Here is a 25,683-nt window from a genome sequence, read left to right on the forward strand (position 1 = left end):
CAAAAACAATATATATGGAGATTATGGACACATTGTTTGGTGCTTGAAAGTCTAGATGGCGGCCACAGCTCGAACCCGGGCTCCCCCAGAGTTAGTGTCGAAGTGTCCTTGAGCAAGACTGAACCCCTCAGTGCTCCTGATGTGCAGGTTGGTGCCTTGCATGGTTTCCTCTGCCATCGGTGTGTGAATGTGTGTGTGAATGGGTGAATGTAATGCACATCTATGTAAAGCGCCTTGGATAAAGGAGCTATATAAATGCACCATTTACCATTTACCATTTAGATGGGTTAACAACTCCCCAGAGAAAATGAAATAAAATAATAAAATAAAATATGCATATATACAACACAGTCACATCCATATATATATATATATATATATATATATATATATATACAATAACAGTACATTTAATTTAGACTTGTAGATGTTTAACTTTTCTTCTCACTTTGTTTATCGGCGTCCCTCTTTGAACACACAAACCTTGTCCACAGATAATGGAAAGGAAATGGTTCGGCCCAATTTGGACCCAATCAGTGGTTGCAGGCGTGTTGCCTGGCAAACCTACTTAAAGTCTTGAAGCCCATTTAGAGCTGTTTGATGATCCGGAGCAGGTTCATTCATTTGTTTTGTCCCCGTGTGGTGATTTGGTGTATAGCAAGGCATAACACAGGCAGGTAACATGAAACACACAAAAACACAGTCAAAAGGCACATACAGTAGCACACATAGAACAATAAAACAGTTCAAGGTATCAGTGTAACATTGAAATTCACAACATTTTCAGAAACAGTCAGGTGACAAGTTACCTCCTCCTCCTAGCCCCTCTCGGGACCCCCGTAAAGTTTCTGACATGTGGATGTTTACGTCTTTACGGAGGGTCCCTTTGCATCTATTCCACGCGAAATGGTATACAGACGTACATACCTTCGGAAACGGCCGTGCTGCGGCCTTTGGGTGGTGGTGAGATGTTTCAAAAGAAGCATATATCTGCTATAGGAGACAACGGAAACCTCAGCTAATTTTCCTTTGGCGCAGAAGCCGCTAAGTATTTTTAATAATTAATCTTTGTTTGACCGTTTTGGCGCTGTGAAATTCTCTCTTCCTTCCTTCCTTGACTTCCTTATTGACATCCCATTGTACCGCCTCCAGCACCAGGACTGGCTAGCTGCGCGTCCCTACGTTCCTGCCTCTGATCTGCTCTGTCGCAGCTAGCCAGTTCCAAATGTCAGAAACTTTACGGGGGTCCCGAGAGGGGCTACTCCTCCTCCTATCAGCATTTAGAGCCTGGATAGATACAGGCACGAAGGAGCAGCGTTATACGGTGAGAGAGATGATTGTGATGTGTCTGTTTGTTTGTTTGTTTGTGTTTTCTTGAATAAAGAACCTAAAGTGTGTAGCTTAATTTGTACACCCAGTAAGGGGCGGCTGTGGCTCAGGAGGTAGAGCAGGTCGTCCAATGACCCATGGGTCGGCAGTTCGAATCCCGGCTCCTCCTGTCTGCATGTTGAAGTGTCCTTGGGCAAGACACTGAACCTCAAATTGCTCCCGATGTGCTGGTTGGTACCTTGCATGGCTTCCGCCGCAATCGGTGTATGAATGTGTGTGTGAATGGGTGAATGTAATGTACAATCTATGTAAAGCGCCTTGGATAAAGGTGCTATATAAATGCACCATTTACCATTTAGCAAGCGTGCACTCTTGTGGTCATGTTTGTACAACACAATCAGTTGGCCTTGGTCCCAACAACTGATTGTGTTGAACCAATAGTCCAACATGCGTGGCTGGTTAAGACACACCCGTGGCTCAGACATACGTGGCTGGTTAAAACACATGCGTGGCTGGTTAAGACACACCCGTGGCTGGTTAAGACACACCCGTGGCTCAGACATACGTGGCTGGTTAAAACACATGCGTGGCTGGTTAAAACACATGCGTGGCTGGTTAAGACACACCCGTGGCTCAGACATACGTGGCTGGTTAAACCACGTATAAAACACACACGTCCCTCTCATGCAGAGCTACTCCGCGACAATATATCACGGAGACAGTTTGTTTATCTTTGGACCGCAATGCTTATATGAGACGATTATTATCAGTGTCTGTGATAACATGGCATCATCTCCTCTGTCTGTGATAACATGGCATCATCTCCTCTGTCTGTGATAACATGGCATCATCTCCTCTGTCTGTGATAACATGGCATCATCTCCTCTGTCTGTGGTAACATGGCATCATCTCCTCTGTCTGTGGTAACATGGCATCATCTCCTCTGTCTGTGGTAACATGGCATCATCTCCTCTGTCTGTGGTAACATGGCATCATCTCCTCTGTCTGTGATAACATGGCATCATCTCCTCTGTCTGTGGTAACATGGCATCATCTCCTCTGTCTGTGATAACATGGCATCATCTCCTCTGTCTGTGGTAACATGGCATCATCTCCTCTGTCTGTGGTAACATGGCATCATCTCCTCTGTCTGTGGTAACATGGCATCATCTCCTCTGTCTGTGGTAACATGGCATCATCTCCTCTGTCTGTGATAACATGGCATCATCTCCTCTGTCTGTGATAACATGGCATCATCTCCTCTGTCTCTGATAACATGGCATCATCTCCTCTGTCTGTGATAACATGGCATCATCTCCTCTGTCTGTGATAACATGGCATCATCTCCTCTGTCTGTGGTAACATGGCATCATCTCCTCTGTCTGTGGTAACATGGCATCATCTCCTCTGTCTGTGGTAACATGGCATCATCTCCTCTGTCTGTGGTAACATGGCATCATCTCCTCTGTCTGTGGTAACATGGCATCATCTCCTCTGTCTGTGATAACATGGCATCATCTCCTCTGTCTGTGGTAACATGGCATCATCTCCTCTGTCTGTGATAACATGGCATCATCTCCTCTGTCTGTGATAACATGAAGTTTATGATCTATACAGTTAGTTTGTGGTCAAAGATTTCTTGTTAAATGTGAACGCAAATGACATTTTTAAATGGACGTACGTGCGTGCGTGCGTGCGTGCGTGCGTGCGTGCGTGCGTGCGTGCAGAATCCTGACTGTTAACTCGGATACACTCTCAGAGTTAAATTATCCCCAGATTATTTGTGTGTGTCCGCGGCTCACGATAAGCCCCGTTGGCGTTGAGATGATGGAGAGACGTTATCACTCCGTCTCTCTCTATCACGTCACATCCAAACTTCTTCCATCAGAGAGAGAGACAGAGAGAGACTTTTTATAAAACCCTTTATTTACAAACTATTGAACAACAAACGCTTCACTTGTTTTCAGCCAAACATCTCGTGTTATTGGTGGGAAAAGTACTATTTGTTTTACTTGCAGTTTTTCATGACACACACAAATTGAAAATGTGGCACAATTTGCACACCCTTCACCTCATGTATACCTAATCGCTCGACACAATTTACAATTTACAATTTAGGCATTTAGCAGACGCTCTTAATCCAGAGCGACTTACATTAAGCAAGAACAAAAAGGCTATCAGCTTCCATACTCTATTTATACGTTATAATAATAATAATAATAATATATAATATAAGATCAATGCTATCAGCTTCCATACTCTATTTATACGTTATAATAATAATAATAATAATATATAATATAAGATCAATGCTATCAGCTTCCATACTCTATTTATACGTTATAATAATAATAATAATAATAATATATAATATAAGATCAATGCTATCAGCTTCCATACTCTATTTATACGTTATAATAATAATAATAATATATAATATAAGATCAATGCTATCAGCTTCCATACTCTATTTATACGTTATAATAATAATAATAATATATAATATAAGATCAATGCTATCAGCTTCCATACTCTATTTATACGTTCGTGGGAACAGCTTGCCTGCAGCACAACTTTATATCCGTCTCGGAAAGAATCACCAATTATCACGTTGAGAGGTGCAAAGCCATGCGATAATGACTGTGCGTGCGTGCGTGCGTGCGTGCGTGCGTGCGTGCGTGTGTGCGTGCGGAGCGCTCTGAAAAAGCTACATCCGAGGTGCAAAAATCGCTCCAAACGAGCTTAGTTGTATAACACCTCATAACACTTTATTGGGGGGGAAAGTCAAACTGCGTGCTCATTTAATCCATTCTGGGTGGCGCGGCACCGAGTGCCGCACTACGAGCTTGTAGTTCTGCTATTTTGGAAAAATCGTGAAAACGTGACGCAAATCTTTGAATATATATTCTTTCAGGGCGAACCTTTTAACTCAAATCTTTGCTTCTGGGGGGGTCACTGGAACTACATGCTTTTAGATGTGGGTCCGCGGCTAAATGCAGATAATTCTGGGGATCCTTGACATGAAAAAGGTTAAGCACCACTGACATAGAAACATAGGTATTTCAGAAAACTGTCATGATTTAGAAGACATTTTAAAAATGTCGATGTCAGATCTATGGGTTAGGGTTAGATGTCAGATCTATGGGTTAGGGTTAGATGTCAGATCTATGGGTTAGGGTTAGATGTCAGATCTATGGGTTAGGGTTGGATGTCAGATCTATGGGTTAGGGTTAGATGTCAGATCTATGGGTTAGGGTTGGATGTCAGATCTATGGGTTAGGGTTGGATGTCAGATCTATGGGTTAGGGTTGGATGTCAGATCTATGGGTTAGGGTTGGATGTCAGATCTATGGGTTAGGGTTAGATGTCAGATCTATGGGTTAGGGTTAGATGTCAGATCTATGGGTTAGGGTTGGATGTCAGATCTATGGGTTAGGGTTAGATGTCAGATCTATGGGTTAGGGTTAGCGATATTACACGAGAGGGTGTTCTTTAATTAAACCATTTAGACCTGAGGACGATTCTACAAATGCCTTCTCAATCCTGACATTTTTCAGAAAAATCACACCCGTGTGAACTGAGTGGTGCAGACCCCCCCCTCTCTCTCTCTCTCTCTCATTAGCAGGCAACATGCAGCACTATCTCTCTCTCTCCGTTTCTGGCACAACAGCGCCACTTTTGGTACTCATTGGTACTGGTCACACACAGTCACACACAATCGTTGGAGTGGTTGCACCACTCAAAAACCTATCTTTCCATGTCAGTGGTTCTCAAACATTTCCATGTCAAGGACCCCCAAAAATATCTGTAATTGGCCGCCGACCCCCATCTGAAAATATGTTGTTCCATGCAGGGACCCCCCCAGAAGTAAAGATTTGAGTTAAAAACATTGACTCTGAAAGAATGTATATTCAAAGATCTGCGCCACATTTTCACGATTTTTCAAAAATAGCAGATCTACAAGCTCGTAGCAGTGCTTTTTTTTTACTTAAAATGTTTATCCCACGATTTTGCAACCCATATTTTCACCCAGTGTCAATTATCTAATGTAATCCTTGGCACTACACTTCCTCTGCCAACCTGGGGGGGCAGCGGACTGACCTCATGCTTCCTTCTATGCATGAGGAGTCCAAGGCAAGCTGCTTCTTTTCACCTGACAGGGGAGAGTTTCCCCGGCCGGACGTAGCACGTGGAAGGAACACGTTATTCCGACCAGTTCCTTTCCCCTCCATCAGGCACCCCGGCTGGCCAGGGGGAGGTAGTTTAGAGACCAGGATTACTGCATGTTTTCTGTGAGGGTACCTACCCTAGGGGACACGGGGAGAACATGTGAGGGTACCTACCCTAGGGGACACGGGGAGAACATTTGAGGGTACCTACCCTAGGGGACACGGGGAGAACATTTGAGGGTACCTACCCTAGGGGACACGTGGAGAACATGTGAGGGTACCTACTCTAGGGGACACGGGGAGAACATGTGAGGGTACCTACCCTAGGGGACACGGGGAGAACATGTGAGGGTACCTACCCTAGGGGACACGGGGAGAACATTTGAGGGTACCTACCCTAGGGGACACGTGGAGAACATGTGAGGGTACCTACCCTAGGGGACACGTGGAGAACATGTGAGGGTACCTACCCTAGGGGGACACGGGGAGAACATGTGAGGGTACCTACCCTAGGGGACACGGGGAGAACATGTGAGGGTACCTACCCTAGGGGACATGGGGAGAACATGTGAGGGTACCTACCCTAGGGGACACGGGGAGAACATGTGAGGGTACCTACCCTAAGGGACATGGGGAGAACATGTGAGGGTACGTACCCTAGGGGACACGGGGAGAACATGTGAGGGTACCTACCCTAGGGGACACGGGGAGAACATGTGAGGGTACCTACCCTAAGGGACACGGGGAGAACATGTGAGGGTACCTACCCTAGGGGACACGGGGAGAACATGTGAGGGTACCTACCCTAGGGGACATGGGGAGAACATGTGAGGGTACCTACCCTAGGGGACACGGGGAGAACATGTGAGGGTACCTACCCTAGGGGACACGGGGAGAACATGTGAGGGTACCTACCCTATAGGGGACACAGGGAGAACATGTGAGGGTACCTACTCTAGGGGACATGGGGAGAACATGTGAGGGTACCTACCCTAGGGGACATGGGGAGAACATTTGAGGGTACCTACCCTAGGGGGACACAGGGAGAACATTTGAGGGTACCTACCCTAGGGGACACGTGGAGAACATGTGAGGGTACCTACTCTAGGGGACACGGGGAGAACATGTGAGGGTACCTATACCCTAGGGGACACGGGGAGAACATGTGAGGGTACCTACCCTAGGGGACACGGGGAGAACATTTGAGGGTACCTACCCTAGGGGACACGTGGAGAACATGTGAGGGTACCTACTCTAGGGGACACGGGGGGAACATGTGAGGGTACCTACCCTAGGGGACACGGGGGGAACATGCAAACTCCACACAGAAAGGCCCTTTCGCCAACCCCGCCTCGGGTATGGGCACTGATAGTGATATTCTCTAATGTGGGTGTTTTCCCGCCGCACTGTGCTCCCTCGTCACGCAGGTGGACCGCACGGAGGTGATCCGCAGCAGCATCAACCCCGTCTTCTCCAAGATCTTCCTGGTGGACTTCTACTTCGAGGAGGTGCAGAGGCTCCGCTTCGAGCTGCACGACATCAGCTCCGCCCACAACGGCCTCCGCGACGCAGACTTCCTGGGAGCCATGGAGTGCACCTTAGGACAGGTGAGTGGGGGGAGTGGCCATGGAGTGTTGTTTTTTTTAGTCATATGGTCTCTTCAATAGTTTTCCATCTAGTTTTAGACACATTTTAGTCACCTGGACTATGGGGACCTATACCACACCTGGACTATGGGGACCTACACCACAGGTCACCTGGACTATGGGGACCTACACCACAGGTCACCTGGACTATGGGGACCTACACCACAGGTCACCTGGACTATGGGGACCTACACCACAGGTCACCTGGACTATGGGGACCTACACCACAGGTCACGGACAAAGTCAGAGAGAGAAGGATGAGGCTGGCAGGGCACTGCGTCAGGCACACAGAACTTGAGGCAAGTAAATTGACCCTATGGGAGCCAACCCAGGGCAAAGCCAGGAGGGGAAAGAAGCGTACCACCTATGTAAACGTGCTGCAGCGCGACAGCTTGGCTGACAACACTGCAGAGCTCAAGAACCTGACGTTTGGATAGGAAATTGTGGAGGGCAGCGATCCAGGAATCCCGAGTTGGTGTTGGCTAGACCTCACTCTCGCAGTACGACTAAAATATCGTAAGATTTTAGTCGACTAAATCTACAGTTGACTGTTTTTACTAGAGCTGGGACTCGATTAAAATTTTTAATCTAATTAATCAGAGGCTTTGTAGTTAATTAATCTCGATTAATCGCATTTTAATCGCATATCATTATTTGACCCGAGAACAGTGAGAAAGCTATTTTCTCAAATGGATTTTGGTATACTAGTGAATCAATGAATAGTGAATACATAAGTTTAAGCAATAAAACATTGTTTTTGTAGTAATAATAGGGGTAATAAATTATAATATCTCAAATTTAATAATTTATATAAAGCTTTTCTGAGTACCCAAAAATGCTTTACAAGGGGGACATGATAAATCAAAAACAACTTTATTAGAGGAAAAACACTAAGGAATTAAATAGATGAAATAGCTGGGGAAAGCAATATTGAAGGTTTGGATGGTGGGGGCATGTCTCTGAGAGTTTGGGGAATGCATTCCACAGGGTTGGGGGGGGGGGGGGCTTGGTGCAGCAAATATGTGACATGACCATAACAAAGCACCTGTGTTTCTTCCGTGGACATACAGTAACAGCCATTAACAGATTTTACATTTTATTTGGCCATAACCGTTTAGTTAGAAACCATGTCATCTGGTCGGGTCCTTGAATTGCTACTGGTAGTTGGAATAACGTTAGCTCTGATCCATAGTGTTAGAAGGAGGAAAGTAGGCTTTCACATATTTTTTTGTGCTAAAAACGAGGGGCTGCACAGCCTGCACTTCCGTGGGTGTGAGGGGAAAGGATCAAATTAAGTACCATAGAACTCCTCCTGAGTCCTAACTACGCTAAGGACCAGAGCTACTGTTGTTGACGTTAGCTTCCAGGCTAGGCTCGGTGCAACATGTTTCGCATCGAGCCGATACTGGAGGCTTGACGAGGTGCGGTCTTCGGTCATATGCGAATTCTTTATTGAATAATTGCACACAACTGTGCTGTAATCCACGCTATCATCGGATAGCCTTTTAAATCCTATTTCCAATCCACGGGGACAAGCAAAGTGATCTCAGCGGCTTCCCCCGGCCTGGTGAACTGTCTGGTGGTGTTATTGTTCCCCCAATGCTGCTGGGGCATACCATTCTAAAGGGGGGTGGTTTCCACTCCCTGTAACAACGGACACTTCACTCGGTGAACTGGGTGGTGCGCCGGTCCATCTGAAAACTGTCCAGTGACAACGTTCCGCGGTGAAAAAAATTGTGCGATTAAAATGCGTTAATTTTTTTAACGCGTTAATTTTTCTGTAGTTAATTAATCTCAATTAACGCGTTAAAGTCCCGGCCCTAGTTTTTACACTTGCTGAAAATAGCCGATCTACAAACTAAATTAAACAGAAACTAGGCCTACTTGAAAACTATGCAAAATGCATTTTGTTCGACTAAATGAACTGTACATTTAGTCGACTAAAAACTAGACTAACACTAAAACATTCTGTGTGACTAAAATGTGACTAAAACTAAATGAAAACTATTCAAGGAGACTGACTAAAACTAAAACCAAACAGTTTTGGACATATACGGTTTCCACCTGACAGCGGCGATTAGGAATGCCTAATCATAATAGTTAAAGAGACAAGAATTGACTCTCAGTCATAACTGCCAGGTTCTGTTTCCGACGTTTCCTTTGTTGGTTCGCTCCCTGTGTTTTTATTATGGTTGTCCTCTGTAGCTACCAGTTAGCATTAGCTTCTGTATAGCTTCTGTTGCCAGTCGCGCCGCAGAGTTGCGGCGTTCAGAGTATGGGTTTTTATCCCGCTTAGACTATCATTGGCTGAGGAGGCAGCCAGTCATGAGTAGGTCGCTAGTAAGGTCGCTATAGGAGGCAGTCAGTCATGAGTAGGTCGCTAGTAAGGTCGCTATAGGAGGCAGTCAGTCATGAGTAGGTCGCTAGTAAGGTCGCTATAGGAGGCAGCCAGTCATGAGTAGGTCTCTAGTAAGGTCGCTATAGGAGGCAGTCAGTCATGAGTAGGTCGCTAGTAAGGTCGCTATAGGAGGCAGTCAGTCATGAGTAGGTCGCTAGTAAGGTCGCTATAGGAGGCAGTCAGTCATGAGTAGGTCGCTAGTAAGGTTGCTATAGGAGGCAGCTAGTCATGAGTAGGTCTCTAGTAAGGTCGCTATAGGAGGCAGTCAGTCATGAGTAGGTCGCTAGTAAGGTCGCTATAGGAGGCAGTCAGTCATGAGTAGGTCGCTAGTAAGGTCGCTATAGGAGGCAGCCAGTCATGAGTAGGTCTCTAGTAAGGTCGCTATAGGAGGCAGTCAGTCATGAGTAGGTCGCTAGTAAGGTCGCTATAGGAGGCAGTCAGTCATGAGTAGGTCGCTAGTAAGGTCGCTATAGGAGGCAGTCAGTCATGAGTAGGTCGCTAGTAAGGTCGCTATAGGAGGCAGTCAGTCATGAGTAGGTCGCTAGTAAGGTTGCTATAGGAGGCAGCTAGTCATGAGTAGGTCTCTAGTAAGGTCGCTATAGGAGGCAGTCAGTCATGAGTAGGTCGCTAGTAAGGTCGCTATAGGAGGCAGTCAGTCATGAGTAGGTCGCTAGTAAGGTCGCTATAGGAGGCAGTCAGTCATGAGTAGGTCGCTAGTAAGGTTGCTATAGGAGGCAGCTAGTCATGAGTAGGTCGCTAGTAAGGTCGCTATAGGAGGCAGTCAGTCATGAGTAGGTCGCTAGTAAGGTCGCTATAGGAGGCAGCCAGTCATGAGTAGGTCGCTAGTACGGTCGCTATAGGAGGCAGCCAGTCATGAGTAGGTCGCTAGTAAGGTCGCTATAGGAGGCAGTCAGTCATGAGTAGGTCGCTAGTAAGGTCGCTATAGGAGGCAGTCAGTCATGAGTAGGTCGCTAGTAAGGTCGCTATAGGAGGCAGCCAGTCATGAGTAGGTCGCTATAGGAGGCAGTCAGTCATGAGTAGGTCGCTAGTAAGGTCGCTATAGGAGGCAGTCAGTCATGAGTAGGTCGCTAGTAAGGTCGCTATAGGAGGCAGCCAGTCATGAGTAGGTCGCTATAGGAGGCAGCCAGTCATGAGTAGGTCGTGACTGAAGTCGCCACTAAAGTAGCCACTAAAGTCGCCACTAAAGTCGCCACTACGGTCGTCAGTAGTGGTGGGTGCAAATGTAGTCCAGGTGCTTTTCAAGCACCTTGAAAAAAATCACACCCGTGTGAACTGAGTGGTGCAAGGTCTTATATAGCCTGATCAGCTGTGGTCTGACGTAATGTCAGTGACCATAGTAACCATGCTCCTTTTTTTGGGTCCCACGTACAGTTACACACATACATAGACACATAGACACAGACAAAGCTGGTTATTGGAGTGGTTTGCACCACTCAAAAATAAACACCGCCTATAGGCCTACACATGAATTACACCCGCCTATAGGCCTACACATGAATTACACCCGCCTATAGGCCTACACATGAATTACACCCGCCTATAGGCCTACACATGAATTACACCCGCCTATAGGCCTACACATGAATTACACCCGCCTATAGGCCTACACATGAATTACACCCGCCTATAGGCCTACACATGAATTACACCCGCCTATAGGCCTACACATGAATTACACCCGCCTATAGGCCTACACATGAATTACACCCGCCTATAGGCCTACACATGAATTCAGACAATGTGACAACTTTTCAATTTGTACAGAGCATAATAATTTAGTCGGGGACAACAAAGAAACAGAAAAAGAAAAATCATTATTCGCCGTGGCAAATGCAATGTTTTTTTTTTTTTGGTTTTCATCAAGAAACAATAAAAATGCAAAACTCACATTGGACACGCCATGGTTTCGCATTTCTTGGGTAAACAACGAGAGAGAGAGAGAGAGAGAGAGAGAGAGAGAGAGAGAGCGAGAGAGAGAGAGAGAGAGAGAGAGAGAGAAGAGAGGAGACCTGGGTTTGCATCCAATTACAACTGTGAACCTGCCAAACATGGGCAGCCTCAAACTCCACACCTCGTTACTTCACAAGGTCAATAAACAGTGTACGGTGCCTACAGTGTACAGTAACAGTGTACGGTGCGTCGCACAGCAAGAGACAACATGGTGTCGTCTAGCTCAGTGGCTCCCAAAGTGGGGTCCGGGGACCCCCAGGGGTCCTGGAGGGAGTTCCAGGTGGTCCCCCAGCTAAATGATAGTTCGGAACCAAATGGACCCTTATGGGTCTGTAACTCTGAGACCCCCCTTTTCCACCTAAAGCAGTTTTTAGTCCATGAGCCAGACCTCCAAAATTGGAACGTTAAGTATGAATTGAGTGGGCAAAACCATACCTATATTAAATTGTTTATAGGATCAATATAAGTAAATTAATATATGATAACCCTTCCACAGTAGTAGCTTTTTCATATTTAATTTTCTTTTGCATATTTTCCTATATAATGCCTAATTTTCATATTTAAAATTTTAAGATTTGTAAAACAATAAATCATTGTCTTTGTGTAAGTAATAAACTGGGGAAGTTTCATGGTGATAACAATCTAATATAGGTATGGTTTTGCACATGCACTCAATTCATACTTAACGTTCCAATTTTGGAGCTCTGGCTCATGGACTAAGAACCACAAAGAACTGAACGGGTTCGGTGGAAAAGGGAGTGTACAAATGGAACCAAACTCTGTTTTCTTAGAGTTCAATTAACATTGATTTTGCACAATATAAATTGGGGGTCTCAGAGATAGAAATGCCATTAAATGGGGGGTCCGTAGCCTAATGCATTTCAAACTGGGGGTCCTTGAACTTAAACGGGCTGAGAATCACTGCTAGAGCCATATGTAGAAATATCAACGTGCCCCATCATCATCATTCCCTGTCTCTGTAATACATGTTCACGTCACTATATCATTACAAATGGCCTGAGCAGAGTGGATGTTGAACGAGTTAGATTCAAGTGAGTGCACATGCAAATTGATGCGTGGTGAGTGAAGCGTGCACGCTGATAAAGGTGAGCGCACACACACACACACACACACACACACACACACACACACACACACACACACACACACACACACACACACACACACACATGAATACAGATGAGTGTATTCAGCACACAGCCTGGAGGAATCGTATAAGCACAGCTGATGAGTGCAGGCTTCCACAGCTGCACTGGCGGAACTACTTTGGGCCGGGCCGGGGGGTGGACCGCACGACCGGGCCTCGCCGAACCTGACTCCCAACAGTGATTAGCCTACTAATGAGTGACAGGTGCTGCCACTTTTGGAGTGTGGCTGAGGATGTCTGTTGGAGAGAGTGTGAGTGAGACCGACTCCACGGTGCTTGTCCAGCCGCGCAGTACATTCTCATCAGACATGATATTTTGTTAAAGTGTAGGCTATTGTAGGCTATAGCTGTAAGCTCTGTATGTAGCTCTGGTTAATTGCGGGAGGATGCGGGATTCGCGGGGGCCCGCTCGTTTTATCTGTCGTGAGTGACTGTGTAAAAAATCGTCCATCGATCATCTGACAACCCGGGCCCCCAGGAGGTCCGGGCCGGGGTGTGACCACCCCCCCTCCCCCCCGGTAGCTCCGCCCCTGCACAGCTGAGTGCGCGGGAAAACCGCCGTAAAAAAAACGATGAGTGAAACGGAGCACGCTTGTCCCCTGCATCCATTGATTGATTGATTGATTGATTATTGACCCATTCAGGGCGGGGATCCCTTTTAGTGTTTTAAGCATTATGTTATACTTTTTGCTATTGAAAAATAGCAGATCTACAAGCTCATAGCGCGGCACCGAGTGCCGCGCTACGAGCTTTATGTAGGTCTGCTATTTTTGAAAGTTTGTGAAAATGTGGCACAAATCTTTGAATATATATATTCTTTCAGAGCGAACATTTTTAACTCAAATCTTTGCTTCTGGGGAGTCCCTGGAACAACATAATTTCAGATGGGGGTCGGTGTCCAACATACATAATAATTCTGGGGGTCCTTGACATGAAATAGTTTGAGAACCACTGGTTTTTCATCAAACTGTCGTGATTTAGGAGACCTTTTGTAGAATCAGTTCTGGGGTCTAAACAGTTTGACTTTTTACTGCATGCTGCAACCATCTCACAGGCCTATAATTCACTCTTAGAGTGAATTTAGAATATATATTTATTGAGTATAATTGAGCATAGACATATGAAGCATAGATTGGCGTCAGGGCTCTGTCCCTATTATTCATTCCCTGTAACATTAACATTTTAGTTAAATTATAAGCCAAGTAGGATCACAGGGAATGAATAAGACCCCCATGCAGGGGGATCTAGAAACAGGTGGATGCTGGGGAGGCGGCGGTGCAGGATTTGCAAAAACTTCATGAGCGGCAGGTTAGCAGCGAGCGAGGCAGGGAGACAGCAGCAGCAGCGGCGCACGACTGCACAGCGGGAGAGAAGCCAGGAAAGAGCAGGTAGGCAGATGGGTTTAAATAGCCGCTCTGATCAGGTAGAGAGTGCATGAGACTAGTCACCTGATCAGGTAGAGAGTGCATGAGACTAGTCACCTGATCAGGTAGAGTGCATGAGACTAGTCACCTGATCAGGTAAAGAGTGCATGAGACTAGTCACCTGATCAGGTAGAGTGCATGAGACTAGTCACCTGATCAGGTAGAGAGTGCATGAGACTAGTCACCTGATCAGGTAGAGAGTGCATGAGACTAGTCACCTGATCAGGTAAAGTGCATGAGACTAGTCACCTGATCAGGTAGGTGCGCTCACGAGTTGCCTGCCTGCACTAGCAGGCTTCGCATCATGAAATGCTCGCGTGCATTCAGAGTTTTTGCAGTCATGTCACTAATTTTACCAGGACCGCACGAATCAGTACACGATGGTTGAGCCGCCCCCGCCTTCCATCTGTGTCTCTGCTTCCTTCACTCACTTCTTGTCAACTTTCCCAGAGTCTGACTCAGTAAAAACACTAGAGGACTTCACGGCCACCAATGTTGTTTTTGACAATACATTTAGATTTTAGTTTTAGTCAGTCTTTTGAATGATTTTGATTTAGTTTCTCTAGTCACATTTTAGTCACCTGGAATGTTTTAGTGTTAGTCTAGTCGACTAAATGAATGTTTTAGTGTTAGTCTAGTCGACTAAATGAATGTTTTAGTGTTATTCTAGTCGACTAAATGAATGTTTTAGTGTTATTCTAGTCGACTAAATTTTATACGATTTTAGTCCACTTTTATTACTGTATTTTAGTCTACACTTGATTTAGTCGGGCCTTGATGCCGTCGTAATGACTGATTTTACACTTGTCGAAAATAGCCGATCTGCGACGTGTGTGTGTGTGTGTGTGTGTGTGTGTGTGTGTGTGTGTGTGTGTGTGTGTGTGTGCGTGCGTGCGTGCGTGCGCGTCGGGCCGTACTGAATACTGACATGATGCCGTGACAAGTCCCAGTGGGCCGCAGTGTCGGTGTGGCATGAGCTGTCAAAAAATCCATAGTTTTTAGATCCCGGCTGTCTGGCCCTGTCCATCTGTTTGTCTCTGCTGCCCCCCCCCCCCCCCCCTCTCTCTCTCTCTCTCTCTCTCTCAGGGCCTAGCTGTCTCTCTCTCTCTCTCTCTCTCTCTCTCTCTCTCTCTCTCTCTCTCTCTCTCTCAGGGCCTAGCTGTCTCTCTCTCTCTCTCTCTCTCTCTCTCTCTCTCTCTCTCTCTCTCTGAGGGCCTAGCTGTCTCTCTCTCTCTCTCTGAGGGCCTAGCTGTCTCTCTCTCTCTCTCTCTCTCTCTCTCTCTGAGGGCCTAGCTGTCTCTCTCTGTCTCTCTGTCTCTCTCTCTCTCTCTCTCTCTCTCTCTCTCTCTCTCTCTCTCTGAGGGCCTAGCTCTCTCTCTCTCTCTCTCTGAGGGCCTAGCTGTCTCTCTCTCTCTCTCTCTCTCTCTCTCTCTCTCTCTCTCTCTGAGGGCCTAGCTGTCTCTCTCTCTCTCTCTCTCTCTCTCTCTGAGGGCCGAGCTGTCTCTCTCTCTCTCTCCTGGCTGTCATGTGAGGTGAGCATGAGAGCGTGTAGCATACGTACGTGTTCTGGGACTGTGTGAGCTGCCTCACACACACTGGACAAGCACAGCCAAGTTAAGCCAGGATAACTCTGGGATAACTCTGGGATAACTCTGGATAAACTCTGGGATAACCCTGGGATAACTCTGGATAAACTCTGGGATAACCCTGGGATAACTCTGGATAAACTCTGGATAAACTCTGGATAAACTCTGGATAAACTCTGGGATAACTCTGGATAAACTCTGGGATAACTCTGGATAAACTCTGGATAAACTCTGGGATAACTCTGGATAAACTCTGGATAACTCTGGATAAACTCTGGGATAACTCTGGATAAACTCTGGGATAACTCTGGATAAACTCTGGGATAACTCTGGATAAACTCTGGATAAACTCTGGATAACTCTGGATAAACTCTGGATAAACTCTGGGATAACTCTGGATAAACTCTGGGATAACTCTGGATAAACTCTGGATAAACTCTGGGATAACTCTGGATAAACTCTGGATAACTCTGGATAAACTCTGGGATAACTCTGGATAAACTCTGGATAACTCTGGATAAACTCTGGGATAACTCTGGATAAACTCTGGGATAAACTCTGGATAAACTCTGGGATAACTCTGGGATAACTCTGGGATAACTCTGGATAAACTCTGGGATAACTCTGGGATAACTCTGGGATAACTCTGGATAAACTCTGGGATAACTCTGGGATAACTCTGGATAACTCTGGGATAACTCTGGATAAACTCTGGATAAACTCTGGGATAACTCTGGATAAACTCTGGATAAACTCTGGGATAACTCTGGATAAACTCTGGATAAACTCTGGATAAACTCTGGGATAACTCTGGATAAACTCTGGATAACTCTGGATAAACTCTGGGATAACTCTGGGATAACTCTGGATAAACTCTGGGATAACTCTGGGATAACTCTGGATAAACTCTGGGATAACTCTGGATAAACTCTGGGATAACTCTGGATAAACTCTGGGATAACTCTGGGATAACTCTGGGATAACTCTGGGATAACTCTGGATAAACTCTGGGATAACTCTGGATAAACTCTGGATAACTGTGGATAAACTCTGGGATAACTCTGGGATAACTCTGGGATAAACTCTGGGATAACTCTGGATAAACTCTGGATAAACTCTGGATAACTCTGGATAAACTCTGGATAACTCTGGATAAACTCTGGGATAACTCTGGATAAACTCTGGATAAACTCTGGATAACTCTGGATAAACTCTGGATAACTCTGGATAAACTCTGGATAACTCTGGATAAACTCTGGGATAACTCTGGATAAACTCTGGATAAACTCTGGGATAACTCTGGATAAACTCTGGGATAACTCTGGATAAACTCTGGATAAACTCTGGATAACTCTGGATAAACTCTGGATAACTCTGGATAAACTCTGGATAACTCTGGATAAACTCTGGGATAACTCTGGATAAACTCTGGATAAACTCTGGGATAACTCTGGATAAACTCTGGGATAACTCTGGATAAACTCTGGATAAACTCTGGGATAACTCTGGATAAACTCTGGATAACTCTGGATAAACTCTGGGATAACTCTGGATAAACTCTGGGATAACTCTGGATAACTCTGGGATAACTCTGGGATAACTCTGGATAACTCTGGGATAACTCTGGGATAACTCTGGATAAACTCTGGATAAACTCTGGGATAACTCTGGATAAACTCTGGATAAACTCTGGATAAACTCTGGGATAACTCTGGATACACTCTGGATAAACTCTGGATAAACTCTGGGATAACTCTGGATAAACTCTGGATAAACTCTGGGATAACTCTGGATAAACTCTGGATAACTCTGGATAAACTCTGGGATAACTCTGGATAAACTCTGGGATAGCTCTGGATAAACTCTGGGATAACTCTGGATAAACTCTGGATAACTCTGGATAAACTCTGGGATAACTCTGGATAAACTCTGGGATAACTCTGGATAACTCTGGGATAACTCTGGGATAACTCTGGATAACTCTGGGATAACTCTGGATAAACTCTGGATAAACTCTGGGATAACTCTGGATAAACTCTGGATAAACTCTGGATAAACTCTGGGATAACTCTGGATACACTCTGGATAAACTCTGGATAAACTCTGGGATAACTCTGGATAAACTCTGGATAAACTCTGGATAAACTCTGGGATAACTCTGGATAAACTCTGGATAACTCTGGATAAACTCTGGGATAACTCTGGATAAACTCTGGGATAGCTCTGGATAACTCTGGGATAACTCTGGGATAACTCTGGATAAACTCTGGGATAACTCTGGGATAACTCTGGGATAACTCTGAATAAACTCTGGATAAACTCTGGATAAACTCTGGGATAACTCTGGATAAACTCTGGATAAACTCTGGATAAACTCTGGGATAACTCTGGATAAACTCTGGATAACTCTGGATAAACTCTGGGATAACTCTGGATAAACTCTGGATAACTCTGGATAAACTCTGGGATAACTCTGGATAAACTCTGGGATAACTCTGGATAAACTCTGGATAAACTCTGGATAAACTCTGGGATAACTCTGGATAAACTCTGGATAACTCTGGATAAACTCTGGGATAACTCTGGATAAACTCTGGGATAACTCTGGATAAACTCTGGATAAACTCTGGATAAACTCTGGGATAACTCTGGATAAACTCTGGATAACTCTGGATAAACTCTGGGATAACTCTGGATAAACTCTGGGATAGCTCTGGATAACTCTGGGATAACTCTGGGATAACTCTGGATAAACTCTGGGATAACTCTGGATAAACTCTGGATAACTCTGGATAAACTCTGGATAACTCTGGATAAACTCTGGGATAACTCTGGATAAACTCTGGGATAACTCTGGATAAACTCTGGATAAACTCTGGATAAACTCTGGGATAACTCTGGATAAACTCTGGGATAACTCTGGGATAACTCTGGGATAACTCTGGATAAACTCTGGGATAACTCTGGATAAACTCTGGGATAACTCTGGATAAACTCTGGATAACTCTGGATAAACTCTGGGATAACTCTGGATAAACTCTGGGATAACTCTGGATAAACTCTGGATAAACTCTGGATAAACTCTGGGATAACTCTGGATAAACTCTGGATAACTCTGGATAAACTCTGGGATAACTCTGGATAAACTCTGGGATAGCTCTGGATAACTCTGGGATAACTCTGGGATAACTCTGGATAAACTCTGGATAACTCTGGGATAACGCTGGGATAACTCTGGGATAACTCTGGATAAACTCTGGGATAAACTCTGGATAAACTCTGGATAACTCTGGATAACTCTGGATAAACTCTGGGATAACTCTGGATAAACTCTGGATAACTCTGGATAAACTCTGGGATAATCCTGGATAAACTCTGGGATAACTCTGGATAAACTCTGGGATAACTCTGGGATAACTCTGGATAAACTCTGGAATAACTCTGGGATAACTCTGGGATAACTCTGAATAACTCTGGGATAACTCTGGGATAACTCTGGATAACTCTGGGATAACTCTGGATAAACTCTGGATAACTCTGGATAACTCTGGATAAACTCTGGGATAACTCTGGATAAACTCTGGGATAAACTCTGGATAACTCTGGATAACTCTGGATAACTCTGGATAAACTCTGGATAAACTCTGGATAAACTCTGGATAAACTCTGGGAAAAACTCTGGGATAACTCTGGATAAACTCTGGGATAACTCTGGGATAACTTTGGATAAACTCTGGGATAACTCTGGATAAACTCTGGATAACTCTGGATAAACTCTGGATAACTCTGGATAAACTCTGGGATAACTCTGGATAAACTCTGGGATAACTCTGGATAAACTCTGGGATAACTTTGGGATAACTCTGGATAAACTCTGGATAAACTCTGGGATAACTCTGGATAAACTCTGGGATAACTTTGGGATAACTCTGGATAAACTCTGGATAACTCTGGGATAACTCTGGATAACTCTGGATAAACTCTGGGATAACTCTGGATAAACTCTGGATAAACTCTGGGATAACTCTGGATAAACTCTGGGATAACTCTGGATAACTCTGGATAAACTCTGGGATAACTCTGGATAACTCTGAATAACTCTGGGATAACTCTGGGGATAACTCTGGGATAACTCTGGGATAACTCTGGATAAACTCTGGGATAACTCTGGATAAACTCTGGATAACTCTGGATAAACTCTGGATAACTCTGGATAAACTCTGGATAACTCTGGATAAACTCTGGGATAACTCTGGATAAACTCTGGGATAAACTCTGGATAACTCTGGATAAACTCTGGATAACTCTGGATAAACTCTGGGATAACTCTGGATAAACTCTGGATAACTCTGGATAACTCTGGATAAACTCTGGGATAACTCTGGATAAACTCTGGATAACTCTGGATAAACTCTGGAATAACTCTGGAATAACTCTGGGATAACTCTGGATAAACTCTGGGATAGCTCTGGATAACTCTGGGATAACTCTGGGATAACTCTGGATAAACTCTGGGATAACTCTGGGATAACTCTGGGATAACTCTGGATAAACTCTGGATAACTCTGGATAACTCTGGGATAACTCTGGGATAACTCTGGATAAACTCTGGGATAAACTCTGGATAACTCTGGATAAACTCTGGATAACTCTGGATAAACTCTGGGATAACTCTGGATAAACTCTGGATAACTCTGGATAAACTCTGGGATAATCCTGGATAAACTCTGGGATAACTCTGGATAAACTCTGGGATAACTCTGGGATAACTCTGGATAAACTCTGGAATAACTCTGGATAAACTCTGGGATAACTCTGGATAAACTCTGGATAAACTCTGGATAACTCTGGATAAACTCTGGATAAACTCTGTGATAACTCTGGGATAACTCTGGATAAACTCTGGATAAACTCTGGATAAACTCTGGGATAACTATGGGATAACTCTGGATAACTCTGGATAAACTCTGGGATAACTCTGGATAAACTCTGGGATAAACTCTGGATAACTCTGGATAACTCTGGATAAACTCTGGGATAACTCTGGGATAAACTCTGGATAAACTCTGGATAACTCTGGATAAACTCTGGGATAAACTCTGGGATAACTCTGGATAAACCCTGGGATAAACTCTGGAATAACTCTGGATAAACTCTGGGATAACTCTGGATAAACTCTGGAATAACTCTGGAATAACTCTGGATAAACTCTGGGATAACTCTGGGATAACTCTGGGATAACTCTGAATAACTCTGGGATAACTCTGGGATAACTCTGGGATAGCTCTGGATAAACTCTGGGATAGCTCTGGATAAACTCTGGATAACTCTGGATAAACTCTGGGATAACTCTGGATAAACTCTGGGATAAACTCTGGATAACTCTGGATAAACTCTGGATAACTCTGGATAACTCTGGATACACTCTGGGATAACTCTGGATAAACTCTGGGATAACTCTGGGATAACTCTGGATAAACTCTGGGATAACTCTGGGATAACTCTGGATAAACTCTGGGATAAACTCTGGATAACTCTGGATAAACTCTGGATAACTCTGGATAAACTCTGGGATAACTCTGGATAAACTCTGGATAAACTCTGGGATAACTCTGGGATAACTCTGGATAAACTCTGGGATAAACTCTGGGATAACTCTGGGATAACTCTGGATAAACTCTGGAATAACTCTGGAATAACTCTGGATAAACTCTGGGATAACTCTGGGATAACTCTGGGATAACTCTGGGATAACTCTGGATAACTCTGGGATAACTCTGGGATAACTCTGGATAACTCTGGGATAACTCTGAATAACTCTGGGATAACTCTGGGATAACTCTGGGATAACTCTGGGATAACTCTGAATAACTCTGGATAAACTCTGGGATAACTCTGGGATAACTCTGGGATAACTCTGGGATAACTCTGGATAACTCTGAATAACTCTGTATAAACTCTGGGATAACTCTGTAAAAACTCTGGGATAACTCTGAATAACTCTGGATAAACTCTGGGATAACTCTGGGATAACTCTGGGATAACTCTGAATAACTCTGTATAAACTCTGGGATAACTCTGTATAAACTCTGGGATAACTCTGAATAACTCTGGATAAACTCTGGGATAACTCTGGGATAACTCTGGGATAACTCTGGATAACTCTGAATAACTCTGTATAAACTCTGGGATAACTCTGAATAACTCTGGATAAACTCTGGGATAACTCTGGGATAACTCTGAATAACTCTGGATAAACTCTGGAATAACTCTGGGATAACTCTGGGATAACTCTGGATAAACTCTGGATAAACTCTGGGATAACTCTGGATAAACTCTGGGATAACTCTGGGATAACTCTGAATAACTCTGGGATAACTCTGGGATAACTCTGGGATAACTCTGGGATAACTCTGGGATAACTCTGAATAACTCTGGGATAACTCTGGATAAACTCTGGATAACTCTGGATAACTCTGGATACACTCTGGGATAACTCTGGATAAACTCTGGGATAACTCTGGATAAACTCTGGGATAACTCTGGGATAACTCTGGATAAACTCTGGGATAACTCTGGGATAACTCTGGATAAACTCTGGGATAAACTCTGGATAACTCTGGATAAACTCTGGATAACTCTGGATAAACTCTGGGATAACTCTGGATAAACTCTGGATAAACTCTGGGATAACTCTGGGATAACTCTGGATAAACTCTGGGATAAACTCTGGGATAACTCTGGGATAACTCTGGATAAACTCTGGAATAACTCTGGAATAACTCTGGATAAACTCTGGGATAACTCTGGGATAACTCTGGGATAACTCTGGATAACTCTGGGATAACTCTGGGATAACTCTGGGATAACTCTGAATAACTCTGGGATAACTCTGGGATAACTCTGGGATAACTCTGGGATAACTCTGAATAACTGGGATAACTCTGGGATAACTCTGAATAACTCTGGGATAACTCTGAATAACTCTGGATAAACTCTGGGATAACTCTGGGATAACTCTGGGATAACTCTGGGATAACTCTGGATAACTCTGAATAACTCTGTATAAACTCTGGGATAACTCTGTAAAAACTCTGGGATAACTCTGAATAACTCTGGATAAACTCTGGGATAACTCTGGGATAACTCTGGGATAACTCTGAATAACTCTGTATAAACTCTGGGATAACTCTGTATAAACTCTGGGATAACTCTGAATAACTCTGGATAAACTCTGGGATAACTCTGGGATAACTCTGGGATAACTCTGGATAACTCTGAATAACTCTGTATAAACTCTGGGATAACTCTGAATAACTCTGGATAAACTCTGGGATAACTCTGGGATAACTCTGAATAACTCTGGATAAACTCTGGAATAACTCTGGGATAACTCTGGGATAACTCTGGATAAACTCTGGATAAACTCTGGGATAACTCTGGATAAACTCTGGGATAACTCTGGGATAACTCTGAATAACTCTGGGATAACTCTGGGATAACTCTGGGATAACTCTGGGATAACTCTGGGATAACTCTGGGATAACTCTGAATAACTCTGGGATAACTCTGTGATAACTCTGGATAAACTCTGGGATAACTCTGGGATAACTCTGGGATAACTCTGGATAAACTCTGGGATAACTCTGGGATAACTCTGGGATAACTCTGGATAAACTCTGGGATAACTCTGGATAAACTCTGGATAAACTCTGGGATAACTCTGGGATAACTCTGGGATAACTCTGGATAAACTCTGGGATAACTCTGGGATAACTCTGGGATAACTCTGGATAAACTCTGGATAAACTCTGGGATAACTCTGGATAAACTCTGGGATAACTCTGGGATAACTCTGGGATAACTCTGGATAAACTCTGGGATAACTCTGGGATAACTCTGGGATAACTCTGGATAAACTCTGGGATAACTCTGGGATAACTCTGGGATAACTCTGGATAAACTCTGGGATAACTCTGGGATAACTCTGGATAAACTCTGGGATAACTCTGGGATAACTCTGGGATAACTCTGGATAAACTCTGGATAAACTCTGGATAAACTCTGGATAAACTCTGGGATAACTCTGGATAAACTCTGGGATAACTCTGGGATAACTCTGGGATAACTCTGGATAAACTCTGGGATAACTCTGGGATAACTCTGGGATAACTCTGGGATAACTCTGGGATAACTCTGGATAAACTCTGGGATAACTCTGGGATAACTCTGGATAAACTCTGGATAAACTCTGGATAAACTCTGGATAAACTCTGGATAAACTCTGTGATAAACTCTGGATAAACTCTGGATAAACTCTGGGATAACTCTGGGATAACTCTGAATAACTCTGGGATAACTCTGGGATAACTCTGGGATAACTCTGGGATAACTCTGGGATAACTCTGGGATAACTCTGAATAACTCTGGGATAACTCTGGGATAACTCTGGGATAACTCTGGGATAACTCTGGGATAACTCTGGGATAACTCTGAATAACTCTGGGATAACTCTGTGATAACTCTGGATAAACTCTGGGATAACTCTGGGATAACTCTGGATAAACTCTGGATAAACTCTGGATAAACTCTGGATAAACTCTGGAATAACTCTGGGATAACTCTGGATAAACTCTGGGATAACTCTGGGATAACTCTGGATAAACTCTGGGATAACTTGTGATATTGAACATTCTGCATTAATGAGTACTTTCTACTTTTGGTACTTTAAGTACATTTTGATGCCAATACTTGTGTACTTCACAACTCACAGTGAGCTTGTAGATCTGCTACTTTCAGCATGCAACCAAGCATAAAAAGACTTGTCTTTTAGTCCTCCTGGATCTCTTAATTCTCCACCAATCCCTCCCTAACATTTTACTCTAGTTTTGTATTTGTAGATGAAATTGTCAATATATTTAGTCTCATCCTTTTAGTCATCGTAGCTTAGTTTTTATTTAGTTTTTCTCTGTGGAAAATTAGTAGTCGACGGACATTTGTAGCTACTGGGACTTTAGTCAGGACTTGATCACCCCGGCTGGGTCACCCGAGTGAAGGGGATAATGTTTGCGAGACCCGAAACCCCGACGACCTTGGGATACATCACCGAGGATACGTCCCAGGTGCATCCATGCGATGTTTTTTCGTTCTTAGTCGACGAAATCAAGGCTTGCTTATTATTATTATTACTACTTATTATTATGTATGCAGCTCATATCATAGTTTATTGTTTGTTTGTATTTCAGCCCCTATACAGCCTCTCCCTCAAGAGGCCTCGCTTTCGGCCGGGGCCGCCATTGTTAAGAATATGTTCTTAACCCATTTTGACCTGAGATCAGATTAAAAAAATGTCGTTCTTCGATTTTTCTAAAATAGCAGACCTACAAGTTTGTAGATCTGCTATTTTTCAATAGCTAAAGCATAACATAATGCTAACACCAAAAGGGGTTCCCGCCCAAAATGGGTTAATGACTTGCCTGGGTAAATAATGGTTAAAAAAACCCCAAAACATCCTAATTAAAAAACTAAAACAAATCCCCCACTGTCAGTGTTGTCTATAGACTCATTGAAAACCCTCGTCCTTGGTGAGCTGGTCTCTATGGTGTTGTCTATAGACTCATTGAAAACCCTCGTCCTTAGTGAGCTGGTCACTATGGTATTGTCCTTCTTAAAATTACATGTTTTATTCATTTTTTATTGTATTGTTAAAAAGAAAAGAAAAGAAAAAACGTTGATCAAAAGGAAGAAGATAAAGAAACTGCTCCCTCGCACATTGGAAGGCCAATATCAGCCAGCAGAACCAAGGACGTGTGTTTTCACTGACTCTAACATGGTTAAAGGTATATTCAGTGATTTTACTTAATTCAAATATCACTTATTTTTTCTTTTTTTCTGGATAATCCTCCCTACTATAGAGTGTGCTGACCATATAAGGAGTTCCTCCCTGTCCCCAGTGAGCCCCTGGGGTCAAAAAACCCTAGTTTCAGTTTTGG

The 25,683-nt window shown here is 44.0% G+C and overlaps 1 protein-coding gene across 1 annotated transcript in view; it reads left to right on the forward strand.

Moving 5' to 3' along the window:
* Positions 1-6,925: 6,925 nt before the first annotated feature.
* LOC306919620 (copine-4-like) overlaps positions 6,926-25,683 on the forward strand; it is a gene marked incomplete at both ends in the record, with an annotated part of 106,978 nt that continues 88,220 nt past the window's right edge. The window contains one exon of the mRNA XM_079532375.1: positions 6,926-7,105. Coding sequence (XP_079388501.1) covers positions 6,926-7,105 — 180 coding nt within the window. The remainder of the gene's footprint in view (positions 7,106-25,683) is intronic.

Source organism: Electrona antarctica (assembly GCF_951216825.1).
Source record: "Electrona antarctica genome assembly, contig: scaffold_371, whole genome shotgun sequence".
Taxonomy (NCBI): Eukaryota; Metazoa; Chordata; class Actinopteri; order Myctophiformes; family Myctophidae; genus Electrona; species Electrona antarctica.